Here is a 24,351-nt window from a genome sequence, read left to right on the forward strand (position 1 = left end):
AGTGGTGCTCTTACGGGGCATGAAACCATACTGCTGCTCACAAATCTCCACCTTCTTCCTAAGCCTGGCTTCCACTACTCTTTCCCACAGCTTCATTGTGTGGCTCATCAACTTTATTCCTCTATAGTTGCTGCAGTTCTGCGTGTCACCCTTGTTCTTAAAGATCGGAACCAGAACGCTTCTCCTCCATTCCTCAGGCATCTTCTCACTCTCTAAAATCCTATTGAACAACCTTGTTAGAAATTCCACTGCTGTCTCTCCTAAGCACTTCCATACCTCCACAGGTACGTCATCAGGACCAACGGCCTTTCCGCTCTTCATCCTTTTCAGAGCCTTCCTAACCTCATCCTTTCCAATCTCTGCTACTTCCTGCTCCACAACAACCACATCTTCCTCCCTTCTTTCCCTGTCATTTTCCACGTTCATCAGCTCCTCAAAATACTCCTTCCATCTTTTCTGTACACTCTCTTGGGTTGTTAGCACCTTTCCATCTCTGTCCTTAATCACCCTTATCTGTTGCACGTCCTTCCCATCTCTGTCTCTCTGTCTGGCTAGCCTGTACAAGTCCTTCTCTCCTTCCTTTGTGTCTAACCTGTCATATAGCTCATCGTAAGCCTTCTGTTTGGCCTTTGCCACCTCTCTCTTCACTCTACGCTGCGCTTCCTTGTACTCATGTCTACCTTCCTCAGTCCTTTCTACATCCCACTTCCTTTTAGCCAACCTCTTCCTCTGGACGCATTCCTGTACTTCCTCATTCCACCACCAAGTCTCTTTACCGTCTTTCCTCTTTCCGGATGACACACCTAGCACCTTCCTACCTGTTTCCCTGATAGTTTCTGCTGTAGTTTCCCAGTCATCTGGAAGCTCATCCTGACCACCCAGGACCTGTCTCAACTTCTGCCTAAATTCCTCACAAGTTTCTTCATTCTGTAGCTTCCACCACTTGGTCTTCTTTTCTGTTTTCCCTCTCTTCTTCTTCCTGACCTCCAGAGTCATCTTACACACCACCATGCGGTGCTGTCTGGCTACACTCTCTCCTACCACCACTTTGCAGTCAATAACCTCTCTCAAATGACCTCGTCTACATAGGATGTAGTCCACCTGGGTACTCCTACCTCCACTTCTGTATGTCACTCTATGTTCCTCTCTCTTCTGGAAGTAAGTGTTGACTACAGCCATTTCCATCCTCTTCGCAAAGTCCACCACCATCTGTCCCTCCAGATTCCTTTCCTTCACACCAAACCTGCCCATCACCTCCTCATCACCTCTGTTGCCCTCACCAACATGCCCATTAAAGTCTGCTCCAATAACAACTCTCTCTCCTCTGGGGAAACTCTGTATGACCTCATCCAACTCACTCCAGAATCTCTCCTTCACTTCTAGCTCACAGCCAACCTGTGGCGCATACCCACTGACTACATTCACCATCACCCCTTCGATTTCTAACTTTAAGCTCATCATCCTGTCTGAGACTCTTTTCACCTCTAGAACACTGTTTACAAACTCCCCCTTCAGAATCACTCCTACCCCGTTTCTCTTCCTATCAACACCATGATAGAACAGTTTGTATCCTCCTCCAATACTACGTGCCTTGCTGCCCTTCCACCTTGTCTCCTGCACACACAGTACATCTACCTTCCTTCTCTCCATCATGTCTGCCAGCTCTCTGCCTTTCCCTGTCATTGTGCCAACGTTAAGAGTCCCTATTCTCAAACCTATGTTCCTGCCTTTTCCCTTCTCTCTCTGGCCACGGGCCCTTCTGCCTCCCCTCTTTCTTCGACCAACAGTAGTCAAATTTCCACCGACACCCTGTAGGTTAACAGCATCGGTGGCGGTCGTTGTTAACCCGGGCCTCGACCGATCCGGTATGTCTAAAGTGTTGTGGATGATTCGCATGGTTATTTTGGCAATTTTTACGCCGGATGCCCTTCCTGACGCAACCCTCTCTATTTATCCGGGCTTGGGACCGGCACAGAGGCAACTGGCTTGCAACCCCTGTGGCTAGATTGATCACTACAACCAGAACGTTGAGACGTTCTGGTTGTAGTGTCTCAACGTGATCACTACAACCAGAACGTTGAGACTAAATATAAATTGTCAATTATCCACATTAATAGAAGAAGCATGTATAGAAACTTTAACAATATCAAGGAACATTTACATACATTCTTACATCCATTTAGTGTAATAGCAATATCAGAAACTAGGTTTAACACAGAAAAAGGAGTTATGGACTTTCATTTAGATGGTTATGAATTAAGATACAACAATAGACTCAATTAAAGCCGCAAGCGGCGTTGTATGGCCCGCAGACGCAACCCGCCTTCCACGCCCAACTCTACGCACCACCGTCCTCACCGCCCATGTTAATAAAAGCAAAGTCAAAATTGCATTCGCTAATTATGCTAACTATGCTAGCTATGCTAATGTTGCTAAAAGTGCTAGCATTGAGATCAGTATCATAAACTGACACAGAAAAACAAATTTTTAAAAATGCTAATTATGCTAACTATGTTAGCTATGCTAATTTGGCTAAAAGTGCTAGCATAGCGATCAGCATCATCAACTGACTCAGAAAAACACATTATCTAAAATACTAATTATGCTAACTATGCTAGTTATGCTAACATAGCTTAAAGTGCTAGCATAGCGATCAGCATCATCAACTGACTCAGAAAAACACATTCCTCCATTGGTGAGAGCTATATGTCATAAGTTAGTAAAAAAAACACCTTTTTTCAAAATGGCGGCTTTTCTGTTGATTTTATCTCCATAGCAACCATTTTACGTTTGGTCCCCTCGGGAGGACGAACAGATTGACGTCAGTTTCGGACAAATCGATAAAAGTAAACTTTTTGTCGTCCTTAGCAACAGGAGTTTTATGCTAACCACGCCCACATTCCTTATATGTCCATATCCCGTGTTTTTCAATGTATTCAGTTTCAGGCATTAATACATGCATTCAAATTTCACAGTAGTCCATTGAAAAACATAGGAGTTATGACAGTGCGCCACTTTGCTAGTTTGCCACGCGCACGCCGTTTAAAATCTACAACTTCTAATTCCAACATTTTGTCCAGAGTAGCTGGCCGTTGATGCCCGAAAAGTTACGAGACGATTGATGAAAATTCCAACGACGAGTTTTCGTTTGTATCTGGTGCTAAAGGTGCTTTTTTGAGAAAATTACAGATGGCGGCCTTTTCCCAAGGTCAAAGGTCAACGACACTTCTGGGGTGTTTGTAGACTGGAGCTGGCAGCAAGTGTGTGCAATTGCGTGAAAATCGCTCAACCAAAAGTGTCGTTTCCCCATATCTTTGGAAAACACGAAAATCGCCAATTCTCAGAGTTTGCCAAAAAATTGCCGCCGCGCCGTAGGTCGTGTGGCCGCACCGTAATGATTTTCAAACATCTTTGGGATATCCCCGACACGTGTGTTTTGGTTTCGCGACTGTATTTTGAAGTACATTTTCTTGGGCCCCATACGCGATTTTCGGCCCATTCATTTTTTTGACGGGATCGCTGGCCGTGATGTCATCGTCTTCGGGGGGGTGACGTTGACTTTGTGGAAAATTAATTTGCAATTTATCCCAGGTGTGTGCACGTTTTGGTGACTTTTCGAGCATGCGGCGGGGGTCACATTCTCGCTGAAAGGCGGCGAAGTCGTCGTTCCAACTGCGAAAACAATATGGTCCTTGCAGTCAGTGACTGCTGCTGCGGGCCATAAATATACAATAAAGTTACAATTGAGGCAGAAACTTCCGGCTCTCGGAGAAGACGTCACACAGGCATAGAGCAGCTGCAGTTCTCAACTCTATTTACCGCATAAAAGCGTAAATATTGAGAAAAGTAATTCCTAAACATGCCGAGAAGAAACCCAGTCTGAGGAATATGAGGACTTGAGGAAGATGCTTGATTTCGTGCTGGAAGAGATCAAAGCTATGAAGATTGTTCACGGACAAATTCTGGATGCTATCGGAGAGGTGAAGCAGGTCCGGGCTCTGCAGGAGCAGTGCTTCAACAGGATGGATATAATCGAGAAACGAATGGATGACCAAGAGCAGATCTCCAGATCTAACGACGTGATAATCACCGGATTGAAAATCAAACCCCGGTCATACGCGCATGCAGTGACCGCTGGGAATGCTGAGGAATCCAACGAGAAAACAGGTGGAGGAGTTCCTAAAGTCCAATGGAATTTCTCTGAACACCAACAGTGTGGAGATCTGCAGACCGCTTCCCAGGAGAAAAGACACCGACAAACCAGCAATACTCTTAAAGTTTGTCAATCGGAAACAAAAAGCAGCTTTATTGAAGCAAGGAAGAAATCTGAGGGGAACCAACGTTTTCATGAATGACAACCTCACGAAAAGGAATGCCGACATCGCCAGAAGAGCACGTTACTTGAAAAAGCAGGGGAAAATTCAGGGAACCTGGGTAAAAGACTGTAAAATTTATGCCAAACTCTGTGGCTCCCCTGAGCAGTCCAAGGTTGTTCTTATCAGGAGCCTGCAAGATTTGGAAAAATATTTACCAACTACAGTCTAAACAAGAGACACGTAAAGATGCTGGTCTTACGAGATGAGGAGACAAACTCTACTATCCATGGCTTCTATAAAAAACAACACTTTTTCTACAACAGTCACCCGCAACCACAACTCTCAGAGAGATCTGAATGGTGAGCAAACTGACCTTAAAATATTCAGTGATAATGACAACAACCTTCAAGACATCCACCCTGATCAATTCTTTTCCACTGTTAATATGGACTGCAAATATTACAGCATAGATGACTTTAAAAACTCTGTTAACCCAGAAGAAAAACTGTCAATCATTCACTTTAACAGCAGAAGCATGTATACCAACTTTGAAGACATCAAGGACTATTTACAGAACATCGGGCATTCCTTTGATATCATAACCATATCTGAGACTTGGTTCAGCCGCGACAATGGCGCTGACTTTGAATTGGAAAACTATGAACTTAACTTTGTGAACAGAGTAAACAAAAAAGGTGGAGGAGTCGCAATATATGTGGAAAAAAATACAAAGTTTACAGTAATTGATAAATTGTCTGGATGGATGTGGTGGATGTGATGGATGTGATGGATGTGATAGTGGATGGAATACTGGAATGTCTTACAATTGAAATATGTAACAATTCAGGGAAAAATGTCATTATAAGCTGTGTTTATAGGTCGCCAGGGTCAAGCTTAGAAGTGTTCAGTGACTGGATGGAAAAGATGTTTACCTCTCTAAATAACAAAATATTATACATCTGTGGAGACTTCAATATCGATCTGATAAACCCCAGCAAACATAAAGCCACCGACGACTTTATCAGCAGAATGTATGCTATGAGTTTCTATCCAACCATAACAAGACCCAGCAGCATCACTACTCAAAGTGCAACTGTTATTGATAATATTTTTACAAATAATATAGAATACACTCATATGAGTGGACTAATGATATGTGGCATAACTGATCATTTACCAGTTTTTGCACTATTTGACATCAATGTGAAGACAAAGAAAATTATAAAAGAACCAGTCTACAAAAGGCTAAGAAATGAAAAAAACATGAATGCTCTGAATAATGACTTATCCAGACAAAACTGGAACTCTGTGTACATGTAGATGTCGATATTGCTTATAAATGTTTTTTAGAAATATTTAGCTCACTTTACAATAAGAACTGTCCAATTTATAAATTCAAGAACAAATTTGCCAAATCCCTTGGTTAACCACCGGTCTACAAAATGCTTGTAAAAAGAAAAATAACCTCTATAAAAAAATTCTTAAAACAGAGGACAAGAGAAAGTGAACAAAGGTATAAGTCATATAAAAATAAACTAACTGAAATAAAACGTTACAGTAAAAAAGTGTACTTCAATAATCTACTGAATGAAAATAAATACAACGTAAAGCGAGTTTGGGAAATATTAAATAACATCATTAAAAATGGGACAAAAAAGCGAACTTATCCAGATTACTTTACGGATGAGAAGGGTCAAAGCTATGACATCAATGAAGCAGCAAACGGTCTCAATAACTACTTTGTAAACGTTGGTCCACAGTTGGCAGCAGAAATCCCAAAATGCAAAACTAGCAAAGACAATAATCCACCCATCGACAGGATCCCACACTCAATCTTTCTCTCTGATGTGAACGAAAATGAACTGATATCAATTGTGAATATTTCAAGAGTAAAAAGATTGTGAGGATATAGATATGAAAGTGGTGAAAAAAGTCATTCATAGTGTAGCTAAGCCTCTAACATACATTTGTAACTTATCATTACGAACTGGGAAATTCCCAAACCAAATGAAAATAGCCAAAGTGATTCCTATCTATAAGAGTGGAGACAAACACCAGTTTACAAAATATAGACCTGTTTCTCTTCTTCCACAATTCTCAAAAGTTTTAGAAAAAATATTCAATGATAAATTAGCTTTATTTCTTGAAAAACATAACATTATAAATGAAAACCAATATGGTTTTAGAGAAAAATAGATCAACGTCATTGGCTATCATTGATGCTGTGGAGGAAATCACAAACGTTCTGGACAAAAAGAAATATGCAGCTGGAATTTTCATTGACTTAAAAAAAGCATTTGACTCTCAATCATGACATCCTACTTGACAAACTGGAAGTGTATGGGATAAGAGGACTAGCGTTAACTTCGGTCTAAAGCTATTTAACGGGAAGAAAACAATTTGTCAGAATGTGGGAATCAGAAACCAAAGAGATAAGTTGTGGTGTCCCACAAGGATCAATTCTGGGCCCGCTGCTATTCAATATTTACATAAATGACATATTCTTACCAAGCCATCACCATCTCTCCTGGAAAGAAAATAAAATCTCTTCCTTAACTCTCACCTACCATTGTCCTCATTCTGGGTTACAGCATCTGGGTCTGTCCATCCTACATGTCATGACAACTCGTGTTCATCTGTAATGTATCTTTTCAATCAGGTTCCTTTCCAAACAGCAGGAAAATAGCCAAAGTCATATCGCTGTATAAAACTGGGAACAAGCACCACTTGTGGTGTCCCACAGGGGTCAGTGTTGTTATTTAGTTTGTATATTAATAATTTATGTAAAGAATCTGAAATGTTTAAATTAGCCCTATTTGCAGATGACACGAATATTTTGTGTGATTTAATGATGACTTAAACTGTTAGAAGATGTAACTGAAGAGATAAATAAGTTGAAAATATGGTTTAATATTAATAAATTATCATTGAATTTGAGCAAAACAAAAATTATGTTGTTTGGTAACTGTAACAGAAATATGCACATTGATGTAACGATTGATGGAATGTATGAATGTAAATTCCTTGGTGTTGATTTATTGATGATATATTAAGTTTAAAGCCACGTATCAAATACATTCAATCAAAATGATCTAAAAGTATATCAGTGGTAAATGAAGCAAAATCTGTCCTAAATCATAAATCACTATATTCTATACTGTTCCCTGGTTCTACCATATTTAAACTACTGTGTGGAGGTATTGGGAAACAATTAGAAAACATCATTACATTCACTGTTAATACTTCAAAAAAGGGCGATACGAATCATTATTAGCGTGGGTTATCTGGATAATAAACATGCATTATTCCTACAATCATGATTGAAACTTACAGATCTGGTGGAGCTGCGTTCAGCACTAATCATGTTCAAAGCCACATATAGCATACTACCAGCAAATATACATAAATTATTCATGAGAAGAGAGGGAGAGTACAATTTGAGATGAAAACAGAATCTTTACATATACAAAGCACGCAGAAGTGGAAGATGTTTCAGTTTTTCTATTTGTGGATCAAAACTGTGGAACAGTATAGATGCAGAAATTAAACAATGTCTAAACATAAAACTGTTTAAAATAAGATATATAAAAATATGATTTTAAAACGATATTCAAATATATCGGATGGAAATGAGATGTATATAATGTATACATATACATACATTTACCACTATACATATGTAAATAATATATATGTGTATAATATTCTTATCTTAATATGCGCATAGTGTTTTCAATTATGATTCATGCTCAGTATTTATGACAGTACTCTACAAATATTATTATATTTTATAGCTACATAGATTATATAATAAAACATTATGTAAAAATAAAGTGGCTGCTTGCTAATGTAATTAATATTGATGAGGAACAGGGGGTGAGTTTATATAAGTTTATGTGTCTTCTCACTCCTTTTTGAATATAATTGTTCATAATATATGTGTTCATATTTTTGTGTGTGTTTATTACGGTGGCCCAAAAGGGTCACAACACAACACATTCACTTTACACACAACACATTAAGTTTACACACAACACATTAACTCACAACACATTAACTCACAACACCACACATTAACTCACAACACAATAACTCACAACACCACACATTAACTCACAACACCACACATTAACTCACAACACATTAACTCACAACACCACACATTAACTCACAACACCACATATTAACTCACAACACAACACATTAACTCACAACACCACACATTAACTCACAACACCACACATTAACTCGCAACACAACACATTAACTCGCAACACAACACATTAACTCACAACACAATAACTCACAACACAACACTTTAACTCGCAACACAACACATTAACTCACAACACAACACAATAACTCACAACACAACACTTAAACTCGCAACACAACACATTAACTCACAACACAATAACTCACAACACATTAACTCACAACACAATAACTCACAACACATTAACTCACAACACAATAACTCACAACACAACACATTAACTCACAACACAACACAATAACTCACAACACAGTAACTCACAACGGAAGTAAAGCAGCAATGGAAGTGCTTTTTTTCTGAAATTTCCACTGGGCCGAGCGGCTAACTACCTAATAGAAAGTAACGTCACAGTGAGCTGTGGAGCGAGCATGATTTTTCTACAAGAGAAGCTTGGGCGGTTTTGTTTCTAATTTTGCGGGTAAAAATGGCTTTGGCCGGGTTTGCATAATCTGGGCGGTTTTAGGGTCTGTTCGGCGGGTTTATTTTCCCCTCATGAATATATAATAGCGGACTACGTGAGGCCGTGTGGCTGTTGAACTTCTACGTACTGAAGCTCAGTAAATGCACCAGGCAGAGACGCTTAACGGGCTCTGTCATCTAACCTGTTGTTGGGGGTGTGCAACGCCCCGCCTCTTAGAAATTGTGTTCTTTAAAGCCTGACACTGCGGCTGCGTGTAGGAAGAGATACCAGCTAAAGTTATGGTCCGATTGCTACATGGATCGGTGTCTGTGTTTATCAATCCTTTTATTATTAGTCTGAACTATCTTTTATTTTGAAAAATCATCAGATAGGGTGCTAAATCAGTCGAGTAGGGGGAAAAACTCAACGAAAGCTGTGTATTCTTCTTTCTCCTGATCTAATAAAAGGAAGACAGTATTGAATATTTCTTCAGCGGACCGGCCTTCTTTCATTCATTTTCTTAACCTGCTCTATCCCCGCTACATGCGGCTCTTTATTCCGTGTGCAAGGCCGGAGCGCCCCAACTATCGTGTCAACCTATAATGACCGTATTTTGACCGCTCTGTGTAGGATACACTGGAGGAGCGCGGGGGGAAACAACTCTCAGCTGCAGAGGATGTGAACAGGTAGAGAGGAAAAGCAGGTAGAGAGGCGGCTTTGGCTTCAAACTCTGTCAGAGAGATTGAAACATGGCGTCAGATTTAGATGCAGCTTTCACTGCAGGAGTTGAAGCGAGACTTGAGACTTTTTCTGGGATGATCTCAGACATGGAAACATGATTACCAAGTAGAACTCTCCAAAATACTAAACCCCATCTCCACATTCCTGGTGTCTAGTGTTGCGGAGTATGTGTGTGTGTGTTGGAGACCGCATGTTCGTGTGTGAGAGGAGGGAGCGGAAGAAAGGAAAGGAGAGGAGAGGAGCGCGCGTGCAGCGACAGAGAGGGGTGTGAGAGCGGAGGGAGGAGTGTGAGTTCATATTGTGTGTGTTTAGAGCAGTGGTTCCCAAACTGGGGGGCGGTATTGCAGGGGGGGCGCGGTGGAGTTTTTTTTTTTTTTTTTTTTTTCATACTTTATTGACAAAAAACCTAATACAATAACAATGTGAATGTCTCAGGGGGAATTGAAATGTGTACATATTGCAGAAAAATATAAGAAATAAAACAAAAAGTATATAAATATATACACATACATACACAACATAAGACAAAAAGAATTATTGCTTCAAAAATCTTTGGGGTTTAATAAATTTTAAATCTTTCAAAAATTAAATTAGTTCGAATTGCTTTTTGGTTTTGCAGATGTTTGATAATGGTACATTACTGATTGATTTCACTCAAAAACTGCTGGAATTTAGGTTTGGAGTTTGACCATTTGGCTTTATGGATATGGAATTTTGCCAATAATAAAAACAATTGTGTAATGAAGATACAATCTTTGTCTACTTTGACATTAAGGTAACCCAGAATAATGTCTTTATCTAAAAATGTAACAGTTTGTTTAGTTATATTTCCAATATAGTTTCCCACTTCAATCCAAACCTTATTAGTATGTCTGCAGTCCACAAACACATGATAAATAGTTTCCTCCTGAGTTCCACAGAATGAACAAAACAGGTCCATGTCCACAACAAATCTACTCAAAGTTTTGGTAGGATATATACAATGCAATATTTTGAAGGACACCTCTTTTATGTTGTTATTTAGTCAGTATTTATTACTAATAGTCCAAGCATAAGTCCATTTTATGTCCACAAATTTGGATTCCCAATAAAACCTCCCAGCAGGTAAGGTTGTGGTATGTAAAAGATTTCTTATTTGTTTATTGGTGTTAGGAATAATTAGAAATAGAATAGTTAGAAACTCCCTTTTTACTATTATTACATTTACCTATACCTTTTATTACACTAATGGTTTAAACTTCATTCACTGAGCATGTATTATCATCTCAAAATTATATTGCATCCTAAGACAGCACAACCAAGCTATTGTCCTCACAGTTTCTCCTCATCCTCCCTTTTTACTTTTCGTGTGTTCTGGTGTTTGTGCTCTGGCAAATGTCTGTGGGAACATCAGAGAGATCTGACACTTGAAGCTTTATGACCTTCAAGTATCCAGCCTGCAACAGCATGTGGGTGGGTTTTTCACACCATAGATCCTCAGACCATCTTCTGAATATGTAAATGCCAGGTATATATACCAAGCCCTTTTCTGAGTGTCTTGGTTCAGACCTTGTGATCCTGTTCCTCTGTCTGTAACCCTGCATACAAATCTGTGCTGTTTTGTGCGGAGTGAATCTTCACTGAAGTTAAGTAACTGTCTCTGAGTCTCATTCATTCATTTCTGTGTGCTGGAAACTGAAAGGGAAACGAACCGACCTAATATTTTTATTAATACAGTCCTTTCTAGAAAATCCAGTTTCCTCACAATTGGAAACTGAATTAACACAAATATCCACATTGTCCAAAACAATTGTCTGGGTTCTTCATTGACTTGTGTTCTAAATCCCTTTAAACAGTTGAAGTAGACTGGTTGGAATGGCATCTAACACTATTGCATATTCTCTGGGTGGAGCAGGAATACCGAATTTTAAAAGAAATTCTTCATACGTCAGAAGATGTCCATGAGAATTGAAAAGTTGTCTGATTAAAACAACATCATTATCATACCATATAGGGCAAAAAAGTGATTTATTCTTGTATTATACATTACTGTTATTCCAAATACAACAAGTTGTTGGAGAAAAATTATGTTTATAAAGGAGTTTCCAGGCCAGCAGGGCTTCTTTGTAAAAGTTTGAAAGTTTTGTGGGTAATTTTTCTATTTTGTAATTACATTTTAGCAAGAATTTAATGCCTCCCATTGTGTCAAATATATATTTGGGAAATGCATTCCAGATATTGTCTTCACCTTTCAATAAATTACTTTATTTTAAAAGAGTTGTTTAAAGTTTCAAAGGTTAATACATCCATGCCCCCATATTTTCTGGTGTTACACAAAACATTTTTCCTTAAGTAATGACATTTTTTCCTCCAAATAAAATCAAATAATGTTTTGTTTAATAGGTTACAGATGAGTTTTGGCATTTCTAAAGACAGAAACACATAGACAGATGTAGAGATTCCTTCAGCTTTAGATAACAGAATTCTACCGTTCAGAGAACGATTTCTCATTAACCACATGTTATAAGGCGCGGTGGAGTTTAGAAACAAAGGATTTGTATGTTTGTGTCAGTGTGGGGGGCTCGAAAATATTCTAATCTTCAGAAAGGGGGGCCCTGCAGAAAAAGTTTGGGAACCACTGGTTTAGAGGAAGGAGAACCGTAATAAAGAGAAAGTTTCTGGCAACACTGCTGCCAGCTTCTCTTGTAGAAAAATCATGCTCCCTCCACAGCTCACTGTGACGTTACTTTCTATTAGGTAGTTAGCCGCTCAGCCCAGTGGAAATTTCAGAATAAAAGCACTTCAATTGTTGCTTTACTTCCGTTGTGAGTTAAAGTGTTGTGAGGTAAGTTAATGTGTTGTGACCCTTCTGGGCCAGTAGTTGATGTGTTGTGTTGTGAGTTAATGTGTTGTGTTGTGAGTTATTGTGTTGTGTTGTGAGTTATTGTGTTGTGTTGTGACTTAATGTGTCATGTGTAAAGTTAATGTGTTGTGTGTAAAGTTAATGTGTTGTGTTGTGACCCTTCTGGGCCACCGTAGTTTATAATAAAGTTCTGTCTTAAACCTGAGGAATCACAATCAAAACTGTTCATGAATGCATGAAAAAGGTGAAGTTAAAGAACATCTGATCATCTGATCTGGAAAACCTGCATTTTTAGAATTTGCATAAAGAATTTGTAAGTTTTCTCTTTGAAGTGGAAAAGTTCTGATTGGCTGGAAAACACTTACCATTTCTTTGAGGAAACGCTTAGCCCACTTCTTTTTATCCTTTCGCTCTTCCTGCAACAAACACCAAACAATCATCAGATCAAAACACGTCATCATTGTGGATTTTTCTTTTGTGTCACAAAGTCAAAACTTCTAAAGTAGATCCATGTACCATGTATTCATCAGGGGGACCAGATCCTCCTCAGCCCAATCAGCCAGTAAAGGAGAGAGGGGGAAAGAAACCCCATGGACCCCAGAGCACCCCCGGCAAAAGGACCCACCCACCCAGCCAGGTGCATCAGAGGCCTCCCAACAGGTCCCCTCCGGCACTACAGAGCACGGGTAACCCAGACAACAGGACCCCAAGGCCAAAGCCACAGGTAAGGTGGGCTCAGCCGTACCGGACGGCAGAGATCTGGGCCAGGGGGCGCTGGACACACAGACGTGGGCCAAAGGGGGAGCCAGGACCCAGAAGACCCAGGAGCCTTTTTTCTGTCAGTTTTCTCTGGATCAGACTCACCTCATACAAGCAGAACTTGGTTTTAAAGACGCCTTTCTCCATCAGATCCTCCAGACCTTCTGTCAAAAATAATAACATATCGCTGTGAGAAGATGCTGCACTGCTGCACATTTTCTATGCTCATGATGCGTTTATGATAAACCTAAAATACAGCATGTAGCCCATGTAATATTTTTTTGTGTTAATTTCACCAAAATCGCTTTGGTTGTCTTTATTTTGTTGTTTTTATGGGAATGTTTTAAGCGGAGACTTTTATTTTGGTGGTTCGCTGCTACTTCCTGTCCTTTCACGGCATCCACCTCAGTCTCTGTGAGGACTGCAGAGAGGAGGAGCGTGTGGAAGTGAGACCTGAAGCGACGTTTATGTGCTGTATTTTTGTTTTCACACAATAAATCCCCTTAAATGGATGGCCATCCCTGTGTGAGACTCTTTATTCATTGACGACACAATGCAGAGGATTTAAGACGATGCTGCACGCACCCAGCAGCAAGAGTGTGCCTGGCTACATTGGTGCCGTGACCCGGCTCCACACCGCTCAGAGTGGTTCTACATCGTTCCTGGAGCTGTGGATCAACGTCAGCTTGGTCACCAGAGGTTGCTGCCTCGCGCCCCAAAAGGGGTTATTTTCTACTTAAGTAAAGAGAAACGTAACAGACGTTTGTATGCAAATTTACCAGAAACTTTTCTTTTTGGGTTTAAGAGTTTGTACAGTATTTTGTTTAACTTCAGGTAATTTGATTACTACACTACAAAATGGCATTTTTTGATGATGAGGGAGGAAAACCAAAAGTTCCTACTCAGACATTTTTTTTTGGTGTGGGTAGAGGGAGACGTATGAGTGAGTTACTCCAAACTCCGGTCAGAGATGCAGATACTAGGTCACCAGCCTTTGGTTCCACCTGCATCTTGGGGAGTGTACCTGCTGGCCCCAACCAAAATGAAACTGTTTCAAGTTTTCCTGTTGTTACTGACTCAAGTTTAGACTCGTTGATAACACATATTGCTCAGCAGGTAGGGCAGACTATAAAGGATCAGTTAAAAAGTGAGATGGGACAAGGATTGAATGAGACACCTGCTCAGAGTTGTGTGAGTCAGCCGTTCAGTGATCTCAGACACCTGAATTTGTCCGGTGCAAAATTTCTTCTCCAACCAGATGCGAAAGAGCCTCCAGTGTTCAGGGGAGATGGTTCGGACAAGAACACAGTGTGCGAGTGGCAAGGGTTAATGGAAGAAGAGCCATACCTCTTGGTTTACAGCATTCTGAAATAATGTCTAAGCTAACAGGCAAAGCTAAAGATGTGGTAAGGATAACTCTGCGCAGCAGCCCATCCATGAAGCCTCAGGAAAATCCCAAACTCATCTATGACATTCTCAGACAGCACTTCAGTGATGTGACGTACTCATGTATGCCAATGGCCGATTTTTATAGCACAGTCCCGGTGCCAGGAGAGGCCCCAGTTGAGTACTGGTTTTGACTGAATAAAGCTGTAGATGCTGCTGAGAAGGGGTTAAAGCGGCTAGGGAAGCATATGGAAGACCCTTGTCAGGAGGCAGCCATGATGTTTGTTAAACACTGCCCGGATCCCACACTTCAGTCCATTTTCAGATCCAAAGCCCCAGACAAATGGACTGCTAGTGAAGTACAAGAGCAAATTGATCGTTTCCAGGTTGAAAGAAAAGAGCAGGCCCTCTCTAGGCATAAACACACTCGTCCTGTTACAGTTCATGTCCAAATGCCTGAACCCAGCCGGTCAGAAAGTGCAACTCTTCCAGCAGAGCCAGTCAAACAGAAGGATAACCTTAATCCCTCATGTAACGACGACTGTCTAAAGACGTTAATGACAAAGAATCACAGAATAACCGTGCAGTTTCTGATTCTATCAAACCTGATCATTTTCAGCGATGCTCATGCAGAGTCCTCTTAGTAGGAAGTCTCAGTCATTGTTGACATTATTCTGAAAGTTCAGGGGATAGCTTGGTTTTTTTGTGATACATGGTATTTAAGTAACCCTCAGAATCTATGTGTACTGTCTATGGAGCCCACGTGATGCTGTAGTATCGCGAGAGCCGACGAGAGGAGTGTGGTGAGTTTACTTGGCGGCGCGTAAGTTGTGAACAAACATTTTTGATTTATTTTATTACACCGCCATATTTAAATAATCCAGAAAGTTAAAAAATAAAAATCTGAAAAAGTTTGTAAAGCATTTGCCAGCCTGGAAGACCTGGAGGACCTGGAGGATCTGGAGAATTACATCGACGAGTGTTTCAATACCTGCCTCATGAAGAAATCCAACACCGCCACTCCGTCCACCAAACGCAACCGTCCCGAAGACTCCCCGGGGGCTGTCTCCTCTCCCGGCAGCAACATGAGTGACATCCTGGATTCAATTGATAAAAGGCTCTCCAGCCTTGATTGCCGTTTAAATCTGCTGGAGATCCTCCATAAGGAATTCCAAGGTCTGCGAGAGTCTCTGGAGTTCAGCCAACAGCAGGTGCAGGAGCTCGCAGCGGAGAACCAGGCCCTCAGAGAGACCGTCAAGACCTTGGGCCACGACACCGCCCTTCTCTCTGAGGAAAACCGATCCATCAAGGAAACCCTCCTGGATCTTCAGGCGAGGAGCATGAGGGACAATCTAGTGTTCGCAGGGATTCCAGAAGAGGCAGGAGAAGTCCCGGAGAACATTGTTAAGTCCTTCATAGAGGTCCACCTGAAACTCCCCAAGGAAGAAGTCCAGAAGATCTCCTTCCACAGGGTTCACCGGCTCGGAGGAAAGAGGCCGGACAATCAGCGTCCCCGTCCTATTGTTGCTAAATTTGAACATTATAAACAAAAGGAGCTGGTAAAAAGCAGAGGACGAGAACTGAAAGGCACACATTACAGCGTGAATGATCAGTTTCCAGGCGAGATCCTCCGCCGTCGGAAAATCCTCTTCCCGCTGAGGAGGAAGCACCTGTCTGCTGGAGCACGCGCGGTGGTTGCCGTTGATAAACTTTTTGTGAATGGCAAGCTGTTCCGGGACCCAGAGGTAACACCCTGGCTGTGCTGAAGGCTTTCAGAGGCGCACTGACATCTGCGCTGCCCAGAAGAAACCCGCAAACTTATTTAATTGAATAGGAAATAATCGGATCATCAATAATCCACACCTCTCAGGAAAAGTGTTTTTTCTTTCTCTCACATTCATGTTTCTGTTGTTGTTTCGTTGTTTTTGTTTTTTGTTCTTTCTCTTTCCCTCTCTCTTTTCTCTTGTCTCCCCCCCTTCCCATTTCCTCATATGTGAATCAGGTAAAGTCAACGCAACCACGGTGAGTATTTATTTATGCACGGAACGGGCGCGCGCGCATACTAGCGCGCATAAGAGCATGCACACGCGATCCCGCACACACACGTTGATAAACTGCAAAGACCTCACTTAGGCTCACACAGGACGCACGTAACATGCAGCTCACAGCCAAGACACGTTCACCCACAACGCACAGCGCTTGTCAGTGTAGCAGGAACGCACAGCGTGCACGCGCACACGGACGGGCACACGCACTATTTAGCCTTGCACTCTCCCGGTTAGAACAGCTATGAACAGTCTTAACATCGTTAGCTGGAATGTGCGTGGACTTGGTTCTGGGCCAAAGAGATTGAAAGTGTTAAATCACCTGAATGATCTTAAAGCAGATATAGCTCTGCTGCAGGAGACCCATTTATCTTTATCAGCTGGTCAACTCCTGTGCTGTTCCCAGTATCCAGTTATGTATTCTGCCAGTTTCAACTCCAAACAAAGAGGGGTTGCAGTTTTGATCAATAAAAACATTAAATTTACTCATAAGGATACAGTTACTGACCCAGAAGGCAGATTTGTAATCATTAATATATCCATTCAGAATAAGGACTTTTGCATCGCCAGTATCTATGGCCCTAATGTTGACGACTCTTCCTTCTTTCACAGATTCTTCACCTCACTCTCAGCTCACTCTGACTCCACAATCATTATAGGAGGAGACGTCAACCTGGTTTTGGACCCTGAACTTGACAGACTCAGCACGGCAGCAAATCAGCGTACATGGCAGTCTGCAAGTATTCTAAAGCAGTACATGAATGATCTGGGTCTCTGCGACGCGTGGCGCTCATGTCATCCAAGCACTAAGGGGTTCACCTTTTTTTCTCCAGTTCACCATTCACAATCTCGTTTAGATTATTTATTAGTCAGTAACTCCCTTTTGAAAGAAATTAAAAGTTCCAACATTCATCCAATTATTATCAGTGACCATGCACCAGTTTCTGTTACTATTTCAAGGGAAGTACCCAGACCCTCGGGGTCAACCTGGAGGTTTAATACATCTCTGTTAAAAGACCTGGGGCCTCATTTATAAAGCTTTGCGTAGGATTTGCGTCAGAAGTAGCGTACGGATGAAACATGGGATGTGCGTACGCAAAGAAATATTCGGATTTATAAAACCGTGCGCACGCACATCCTACGCATCTTTCCCTTAATAAATCACAACCGATTCTAAATGCAGCGCAGCTTTTTGCGGCTTCATGACACGCCCATAGTTGCCCATAAATAGTCCGTGAAACGCCCACAAATGAATATTCATTGATTGCGGAACCATGGCAAACACCGAGAGGAAATCAAAAAAACGTAACTTAAAAAACGTAAAGTAAAAGTTATCGTTGGCGAGGTGGAAAAAAGGAGAAAAGTGTTGTTTGTGGACAGTGTGGACATTACTAATGCCAAAAAGGCACGTGAGCGGCAAACGGTGGCGGATGCCGTAAATGCTGTAGCCTCACAACCATTCGAGGTTGTGAGGCTACAGCGCTCCATCGGGGGGGGGGGGACACCGGAGCGCCAGATGCATGCGCCGGGGGGACCGGAGCGCCAGATGCACCGGGTGACACGCGTGGTTCCTCCGAGTGCTCCTCTGTAACGCCGGGCCCAAAAGCCCGCAGAGGTCCAACAGGACGGCTGGAGGAAGTCGGAACCGGCTCATAAGCCACTCGTCCTCGTTTGCCATTAAGTCTCCTTGCTGTCTAAAGATGCGTTCACTCCGAATTCTTCCATTTGCCACATCTTCTAAGAGCGTAAGATCAGCCATTGTGCGTCATTACGCATTGTGATGGGGCATTTTATTTCCCTCCATTTAATTACATCTGACAAGCTACAGATGTCGGTAATAATCCACGTGGAAAAGGGAAATTGTTCAGCGCAAATGTAATTTCTTGTTGCTTTCTGAATGGTTGAGACATACGCCATACATTGTTTTATCAAAAATAAAACAAACTAAAGGCATATGCATGAATACCATAATTCCATAGCTTATGAAGAAATGTTTTAATATGAAAACAACTTTCCCCAGTGGATAATTAGTACGTCCGTCCGTCCGTCCGCACGCCCGCACCTATATCTGCTCCGCCAGACGGACACACAGACGAGAATATCAGTTTTGTACATTATTTCGTTCTGTTAACTATATTATTTATGAGGATGAATTGCACAACATGCCAATATTGCAGAACATATTTCACTTTTCTTTTTCCAAATAAGTGTTCATTTGAATTTCTGTTGTAATTTTCGTTTGATTTTTTTATTTGTTTCACTGCTGATCGATCAAACGGGTGTTGGTGTAGCTGTTAATTGTAAGACTTGCTTTGTGAAGTCTTCATGTTATTTCTGAGAGGCAATATCGTCATTTTCACTTTCACGTGTTTCTTCCATCTGCCGACGGTGTCGCCGTTTCTCATTTCACCCGTTTTTGTGCGTACGCCTGGGTCAGAGCTTGCGTGGAGGACCGCACATTTTCCCGTCAAGTTTGCTTTTTATAAATCTCAACTATTGCGTAGAGAGTGGCGTACGCCTTCTTTTGTGCATACGCAACGTTTATAAATGAGGCCCCAGGAATTTATTGAATTCTTTAAAAAAGAGTGGGCAACCTTCTTAGAATTCAACAATACTTCTGAAATATCACCAAGTATTCTTTGGTAAGCAGCAAAAGCAGTCATGAGAGGGAAAATCATCTCTTATTCAACGCATAAAAAACGCAAAGAGAAAGCAGATTTATTAGAATTAGAAAATAAAATAAAAACTCTGGAGACTGCTTATGCTGCTTCTGCACAGGAACACATACTGGGCGACATGAAAAATTTAAAGCTACAGTTAAATGACATCATCAATAAACAAACACAATTCCAGATACAAAGGCTTCGACTGGAAAGATACGAAAACTCAAATAAATCTGGCAAATTTCTAGCTAATCAGCTTAAAATTAATAAAGAAAAATCAACAATCACTTCTATTATGGACCAAACAGGGAATGTCACCCATGACCCGGTAAAAATTAATAATGCGTTTAAAGACTTTTATCAAAACTTATACACTCCACAGATCAATCCATCAGAACAAAGCATCAACTCATTTCTCAACAATATAAACCTGCCCAAGTTAAACGAAGATCAAATCACAAATTTAGACTCTCCGCTCTCGTTGTCTGAACTTCATGAAGCTCTGTTACTTATGCCTAATGGTAAAGCACCAGGGCCTGACGGCTTTCCTGCAGAGTTTTATAAGGAATTCTGGGAACAACTGGCACCAACGTTTTATAAAACGGTAAAATTTATCAATGAAAGCCAATCTCTACCACCTAACATGAACTCTGCCAACATTATCCTTCTTCTAAAACCAGACAAAGACCCCACGAGTCCTTCAAGCTATCGCCCCATTTCTTTAATTAATGCAGATGTAAAAATTATCTGCAAAGCACTAGCACAGAGAATAGAAAAAGTCACTCCTCACATAATTGACTTTGATCAAACTGGATTTATCAAAGGCAGACACTCGGATGATAATGTCCGCAGACTCGTTAACATAATAGACTTTGCCACCATCAAAAACCAGGAAATGACTATACTATCACTGGATGCTGAAAAAGCCTTTGATAGAGTAAACTGGAAGTTCCTCATTGCTGCCCTCCATAAGTTTGGGTTTGGAGAATCATTCATCAATTGGATCAAAATATTATATCACAACCCCAATGCATCAGTTAGAACTAAAAAAAAGACTTCCAACAGGTTTTTTCTTGGAAGAGGAACTAGACAGGGTTGCCCACTCTCCCCCTCTCTTTTTGCAATATTTATCGAGCCTCTAGCTGCAGCAATAAGACAGAATGAGAGTATTAAAGGAATTAAAACCAAACACAGCCATCATAAAATTAGTCTCTATGCAGATGACATATTACTGTTTTTAAGTAATATACATTCTGTAAATGAAACGGCAACAATCATTAATGAATTCTCTTCTATATCAGACTATTCCATTAATTGGAATAAATCTGTTTTATTACCACTGAACAGTAATGCGGAGCAAGGACTCACAATACCAGTCAAATCAGGCAATATAAAATATCTAGGTATTTATTTTTCCCCCAAAATTTCAGAACTGGTGCAGCTAAACTACACCCCATTACTGAAAAACATACAGGACGATCTAACACGCTGGACCAACCTGCCTTTGTCCCTTATGGGCAAGGTAGCCACGGTAAAAATGAAAATCTTACCCAAAGTTAATTATCTCTTCTCAATGATTCCCACACAACCGCCATTAAAATGGTTCAAAACATTAGACTCATCCATATCAAGCTTTCTATGGAACAATAAACCTGCAAGAATTAGTCTAAAAACTTTAAAATCTGCAAAAAGCTGTGGAGGATTAGAATTACCTAACTTCCACAATTACTTTCTTGCAAATAGATTACAATATATCTTAAAATGGTTAAAAAATAATCCAGAAACCAACTCATGGTTAGACTTGGAACAGGCGTTATGTGGAAAGATCAACCTGTCAGATCTTCCATTTATTAGCCAAATAGTTAAAAAACAGGATTGTTTCAAAAGTATTAATATAAATGCCACTTTAACAGCCTGGTGGGAATTTCTCAAAATATCAAAATCATCAATTCAACCGTGCAAAATGACACCCATCTGGAACAACCCAGACATCCTCATAAACAAAAAAATTATCCACTTCCCAGCTTGGCAAGCAGGGGGCATAAAACAACTAGAGCACATAATTATTGATAGAAGATTCATAACTCCCCAGGAACCTCAAGACAAACATGGAATATATAACTTCTTGGAATATCAGCAACTTAAATCAATTATTACTAAAAAGTTTAAATACAGAGACAACGATTTAAAGCTACCAGATGTAGTTACCACTCTGATCAATTTCTCAATGAATAAAACTCTCTCCAAAATATACAAACTTTTATGCAATTTAGATAACAATATTTCACTTCCGACAACAAAATGGGATGCGGATTTGAGCATCAGCACAGATGAAAGTTTTTGGTCAGAACTTTGTCGAAACACCTTTTAAATGACAAAAAGTCCAAATCTGCAGCTAATCCATTTCAAAACTCTTCACAGAATTTACTACACTGGACAGAGGATATTCAAGATGGGTCTCAGTAACTCAGACATTTGTCAGCACTGTGACAGTAATCTACCCGACAGCTACATGCATGCACTGTGGTTCTGCACGCCTGTCCAGGCTCTCTGGCGGCAGGTATGTGCCGATCTATCAGTCTGGCTTAAGGTTTCAATCACAGCTTCACCGTCACTTTGTGTGCTTGGTGACATGAGTGCCATCGATGTAGAAGGAGGATTAGGCTCTATCATTTTCATAACTCTTTGCATTGCTAAAAAAACTATTTTAATAAATTGGAAAAGCAAAAAAAATATAAATATAAGTCAAAACAGAAATCTGCTGCTTGATCATATCAGCTTGGAAAAAATGTCAGCCCAAAGTTCAAGTAACTTCGAAAGAATTCGGTCTCTCTGGTCTCCCATAGCTAACTCCGTGACTTAGGGGGTGGGGGGGGCCTGGTCGTCGCTGCTCCTTGCCCTTCTGCCGTGGGCCGGGGTGGGGGCCGGGGCCTCCGGTGCCTGGCGGGGGTTGTTGGGGGCTCCGTTGGTCGGGGGATCGGGTCCGGCGCCTGGGTGGGGCGGGCTGGGGCGCTGCGTGGTCCTTTGGGCTTGGGTGTGGGGGTGCGTGGTGGGGGGGTGGGGTGGTGGTCTGGCCTGGCTTGTGGGGGTGGTCCCTTTGCCTGTGCTGGGGGGGGTTGGCGGGGGGCGCTGCTCGGGGGGGGGGGGCCCAGCGGCGCTGGATGGGCTTCCCATCTACGCCTGGGGCTGGGATCGGCCCTTCCCTGGCTCTGGGGCGGGACGGGACAACCCTCTTGGGGCCCCCGGTCGCTCTGGGTGTCCTCCGCTTCGGCTGCGGGGTCTGGGGGGGATGGGGTGGGGGGTCTTGTCGGCCCTGGCCTGTGGGGGGGCATTCTGGGGGGGGGGGGGGGTCCACTTTTGGTACGGGGCAGGGGGGGTTGACGGGTCGGGGTCTCCGCTGAGGCCATCGGCGGTTTCCCCGGCCGGTTGGCTGCCTCGGTCCCGTCGAGGCCTGACCAGAGCTCTTCTAGGGCCGGCGTTTGGGGGTGGGGGCCTGGGCTTGCTCCGGGGGGGGCCGGCGCTTTCTGGCTCCTCTCTCTCTGTGTGGGGGGGGTGATGCTGGGCCTGGGGTGTCGGCGCCTCCGGGGTTGGGGCCCCTGGGCTGGGTGGGCCTGGCCCCCTTGCTGGGGGGGGGGGGCGGGGGACAGCTGTTTGACCACCGGGGGACAGTCTATCAGCTGTCCCCAACTTACCCCCTTCCTCATATAACCTCATAATAGGGTGAGGGGGTGGGGGGCTTAGCCTGCGATGAGCCTTGGGGGGGGGATTTACTAGGCAGTGGCCCCCCTCCTATGGTTGCCGTATGGAGTGGGCCCCCCCTCTTTCGGTTTTATTTGCACCTTAGACATGTAGGGCCCTTGGTAGGGGGGGTGCTTGGACATCACTGCCAGCAAGCAGCGGATGTCCTCCTAGCACCCTACCCGCCAATTTTAACCGCACCTTAGACATTTAGGGCCCCTTGGTGGGGAGGGTGAGGGGACGTCACTGTGAGTAATCAGGAGATGTCCCCTTAGTGCCCTACCCGCCAATTTTAACTGCACCCCCCTTAGTACACACACCCCTCCCCCCTCAATATATACATCCCAACATAAACACACACACATGCACACACACACCATCTCAAACACACATACACGCACACACATTTTGCAAGGAAGGTGGGACCTGGGTCCATCTGTCCCCTGCCTCTTCCCTGGGGGGGGGGGGGTGTGCGGGCCCCTTTGCAACGACGGCCGTGTCCCCGGGGTGCCGGCTTCCTGGGCCCGGCGGTGCTCTCTCCGCGCGGTGGGGGAGTTCACATTACATCTGAGCCGGGGGTGTCTGGTCCCCGGGGGATGGGTTCTGGTCCTTGCTCCTGAGCGCTGGGCCCCGCCAAATTTCCAACTGTGGCCGAGCCTGGTCGGGCCATATTTATAACACCCCTTGTGGGCCCTCTTTTTTTCCCCGGGGTTCCCCCCTCCTGGGCGGGGGCGGCGGGCCCCCTGCCTCGCTCCTCCCTGGACCAACCGTGGGCCGGGCGGATGGCTGCCTGGAGTGCGGAGCGGGTCTCCCTTGGGGGGTCCTGGAACCTACCTGGGGTTGGGGCGGGGGGATGCCCGGAACTCCTGGGTGGTGGTGGGGTGCTCGTTTGGGGCTGTGGGCGTCCTTCTCCGGTGGGGCTCTGCGTTGGGTTCTCCCGGCGCGGCGGGGGGGCTGCTCTCCTGGTTGGGCTGGGGCGGCGCTCTCTTTCCCTCCGTGCTTCCCTGGCCTCTGGCTCTGGGGGCCTTGCGGCGGCCCTGCTGGCCCTGGCCTGGGTGGCGGCTTGGTCGCCCGGGCGGCGGTTGTTCCCTGCCGGTTCCCGTGTGGCGTTGGGGGGATTCCGGCTGCCGCTGCTGCTGCGGTGGGGGTCTTGGGGTGGGGGTGGCTGGGCACTCTCCCTCCTTC

The 24,351-nt window shown here is 43.1% G+C and overlaps 1 protein-coding gene across 3 annotated transcripts in view; it reads right to left on the reverse strand.

Moving 5' to 3' along the window:
• Nucleotides 1–24,351, reverse strand: part of LOC105357636 — a 315,534-nt gene that overhangs the window by 240,151 nt on the left and 51,032 nt on the right. For all 3 annotated transcript variants that reach the window (XM_023953741.1, XM_023953739.1, XM_023953740.1), the window contains 2 exons: nucleotides 13,440–13,498; nucleotides 12,941–12,991 (listed from right to left, as the gene is read on the reverse strand). In XM_023953741.1, the coding sequence (XP_023809509.1) occupies nucleotides 12,941–12,991; nucleotides 13,440–13,498 (110 nt within the window). The remainder of the gene's footprint in view (nucleotides 1–12,940; nucleotides 12,992–13,439; nucleotides 13,499–24,351) is intronic.

Source organism: Oryzias latipes, chromosome 3 (assembly GCF_002234675.1).
Source record: "Oryzias latipes chromosome 3, ASM223467v1".
In the NCBI taxonomy this organism is placed as follows: domain Eukaryota; kingdom Metazoa; phylum Chordata; class Actinopteri; order Beloniformes; family Adrianichthyidae; genus Oryzias; species Oryzias latipes.